This window comes from Merops nubicus, unplaced genomic scaffold (assembly GCF_000691845.1).
Source record: "Merops nubicus isolate BGI_N331 unplaced genomic scaffold, ASM69184v1 scaffold42546, whole genome shotgun sequence".
NCBI lineage: Eukaryota > Metazoa > Chordata > Aves > Coraciiformes > Meropidae > Merops > Merops nubicus.
In genome coordinates this window covers 485-2,638 of record NW_008613765.1, presented here as the reverse complement: position 1 = coordinate 2,638, position 2,154 = coordinate 485, and the positions used below count along the sequence as shown (strand labels likewise).

Here is a 2,154-nt window from a genome sequence, read left to right as displayed (position 1 = left end):
CGTCTGTGCCCTCCCCGTGGGGCCGGGCGGTGCGGGGGCAGCGCTGCGGGGAGGGCCCGGGATTTCCTCTCGCTTTCACCAAGTCTGGCCCCTCCTGGAATGTTCTGCCCTGCAGTTCTCGCTCTCTGCCGGGCCGCTTCGGCCCGTTCGAAATATTTAACCGGTTCGAGTGTGCGCGAAGCCGGAGGACGGCTGTGAAGGCGAAGGAAGAGCGCCCGCCCTAAGGCGAGATCCTGCGCCCAATGTTAACGAGGCGAGGGGGGGGAAACAGTTCGGCCTGTCTGCTAGCTTACTCTGGGTGTCGAACTGGCCTCCAGCGGCGTTTTCTCCGAAAGCGGCTCAAATGAATTCATAGGAGGCGCACGGAACGGGCTCCCAGCCGAGGCGCGTTCGGGCTTTGCGGGCTTCAGCCCCATCGGCTGCTATGTCAAAGTGTCGCGTCTCCGAAGTCCGAAAAGCCGCAAATACTGATGTTTTCCTGCTTTACGACTGAGAGATCTGAAATAATAAAAATAGCAGCGGGAGGGCCGAGCTCAGAAAAGCCCGTTAATCCTCTCCAAAGGCTGCGCTGAGCCCGGGGCCGGACAGAGCGGGCCGCTTGCCCTCGGCCCCATCCCGCTCCCTCCCCGCGCAGGCTCCGGTAGACAGTGGCGACCTTGGGCTGAGACTCTCCGGAGAGTTTGGGGTGCTCTTGGCAGAGCTGCGAACAGAGCAGTTTTCTCTCTCCCTTGGAGAAAAGCAAGTTTCTCGACAGGATGTGTGTGTGGAGTATCGCCGTGGTTTGATTTATTTAAATTGCAAAGTAAAATTTGTTGCTAAGTAAACCCGGGGCAGATCGAGGTTGAGGACCCTTAGAAATGTTAAATAAGCGGCGAGGAGCAGACCGGTAAAGAGCGGTAGATAGAGGCTGAGTGTGAATTAAGAGCCCGTAATTAATTACATGCTTAATCCGGTTCCCAGGGGCCTAATGAAGAGGGTGTGAGCTTGAGGAGCCAGCCCGTTTTGTTTATTTTTTTCCTTAATCCAATAAAAAGGACAGGCTTTTTTTTTTTTTTAAGGGTCACTCCCTTCATTTAAGTCTCCTGTACGAGCCTGGAGCTGTGAAGGCAGGAGGCGGAGGGTGTGTGGGTGTCTGACTCCTGCCCTTTGCGGAGCTTTTCCGTTGAGTTGGAGAGCTGCTTGCTATGAAGCACTACGAGGAACTTCGATCCTGGGAGTCTGAAAAAACCTAATTCCTTAGTAAAGCACCTGCTTTACTGGGATGGGAGACAGTTTGAAGTGCGCGCCGGGCAACCCGGGAGTTTTTGGGCCACTTCGCTTTGAGAAGGACTTTTCTCTCCATCCCAGTTTCTGTAGGGTGGGGGCTCTGCGGGGTGTATGGGCTCGGACGCTGCTAACCAAGGTGTCTCTCTCCTTCCCCCTCTCCTCTGGCCGCCCCTCGGTGCAGGGCGGCTGAGCCCCCCAGCCTGCACCCTGCGCAAGCACAAGACGAACAGGAAGCCCCGGACACCCTTCACCACAGCGCAGCTGCTGGCCCTCGAGAGGAAGTTTCGGCAGAAGCAGTACCTGTCCATCGCCGAGCGCGCCGAGTTCTCCAGCCCGCTCAGCCTCACGGAGACCCAGGTGAAGATCTGGTTCCAGAACCGCCGTGCCAAGGCCAAGCGGCTCCAGGAGGCTGAGCTGGAGAAGCTGAAGATGGCAGCCAAGCCCATGCTCCCGCCCGCTGCTTTCGGCATCTCCTTCCCGCTGGGCGGCCCGGCCGTGGCCGGTGCCTCTCTGTATGGTGCCTCCAGCCCTTTCCAGCGGGCAGGGCTACCTGTAGCTCCTGTGGGACTGTACACAGCACATGTGGGATACAGCATGTACCACCTCACATAGAGCTGAGCCCCGCCGAGCCCAGCCTGCTGGCTGTCTGCTCCAACGGCTCCGCACGCACTCCCTCCCTGCTCCTCTGGCTCCTCACTGCGGACTTCCCCACGGGCTCTGTGGGAGAGACTTCTCCAATTTGGCTCTGCTTGGCCTGTGCTTCCCCCTGTGATGCTGGACCCTGATGCCATTCCACTCGCCTTGGCAGTCTAGGAGCTGCTCAGCTCTTCAGCTGCCAGAAGCCTGAGGCATCATCCCAGCTCATCTCTGGCATCGGGCTGTGAAGGG

The 2,154-nt window shown here is 58.6% G+C and overlaps 1 protein-coding gene across 1 annotated transcript; it reads left to right on the top strand.

The window, feature by feature from the left end:
- Nucleotides 1-1,377: 1,377 nt before the first annotated feature.
- LOC103774575 (homeobox protein GHOX-7-like) lies at nucleotides 1,378-1,889 on the top strand. Its single transcript, XM_008941986.1, has one exon. It carries the CDS (start codon nucleotides 1,378-1,380, stop codon nucleotides 1,876-1,878), a length of 501 nt encoding a protein of 166 aa, XP_008940234.1. The 3' UTR covers nucleotides 1,879-1,889.
- The last annotated feature ends 265 nt before the right edge of the window (nucleotides 1,890-2,154 follow it).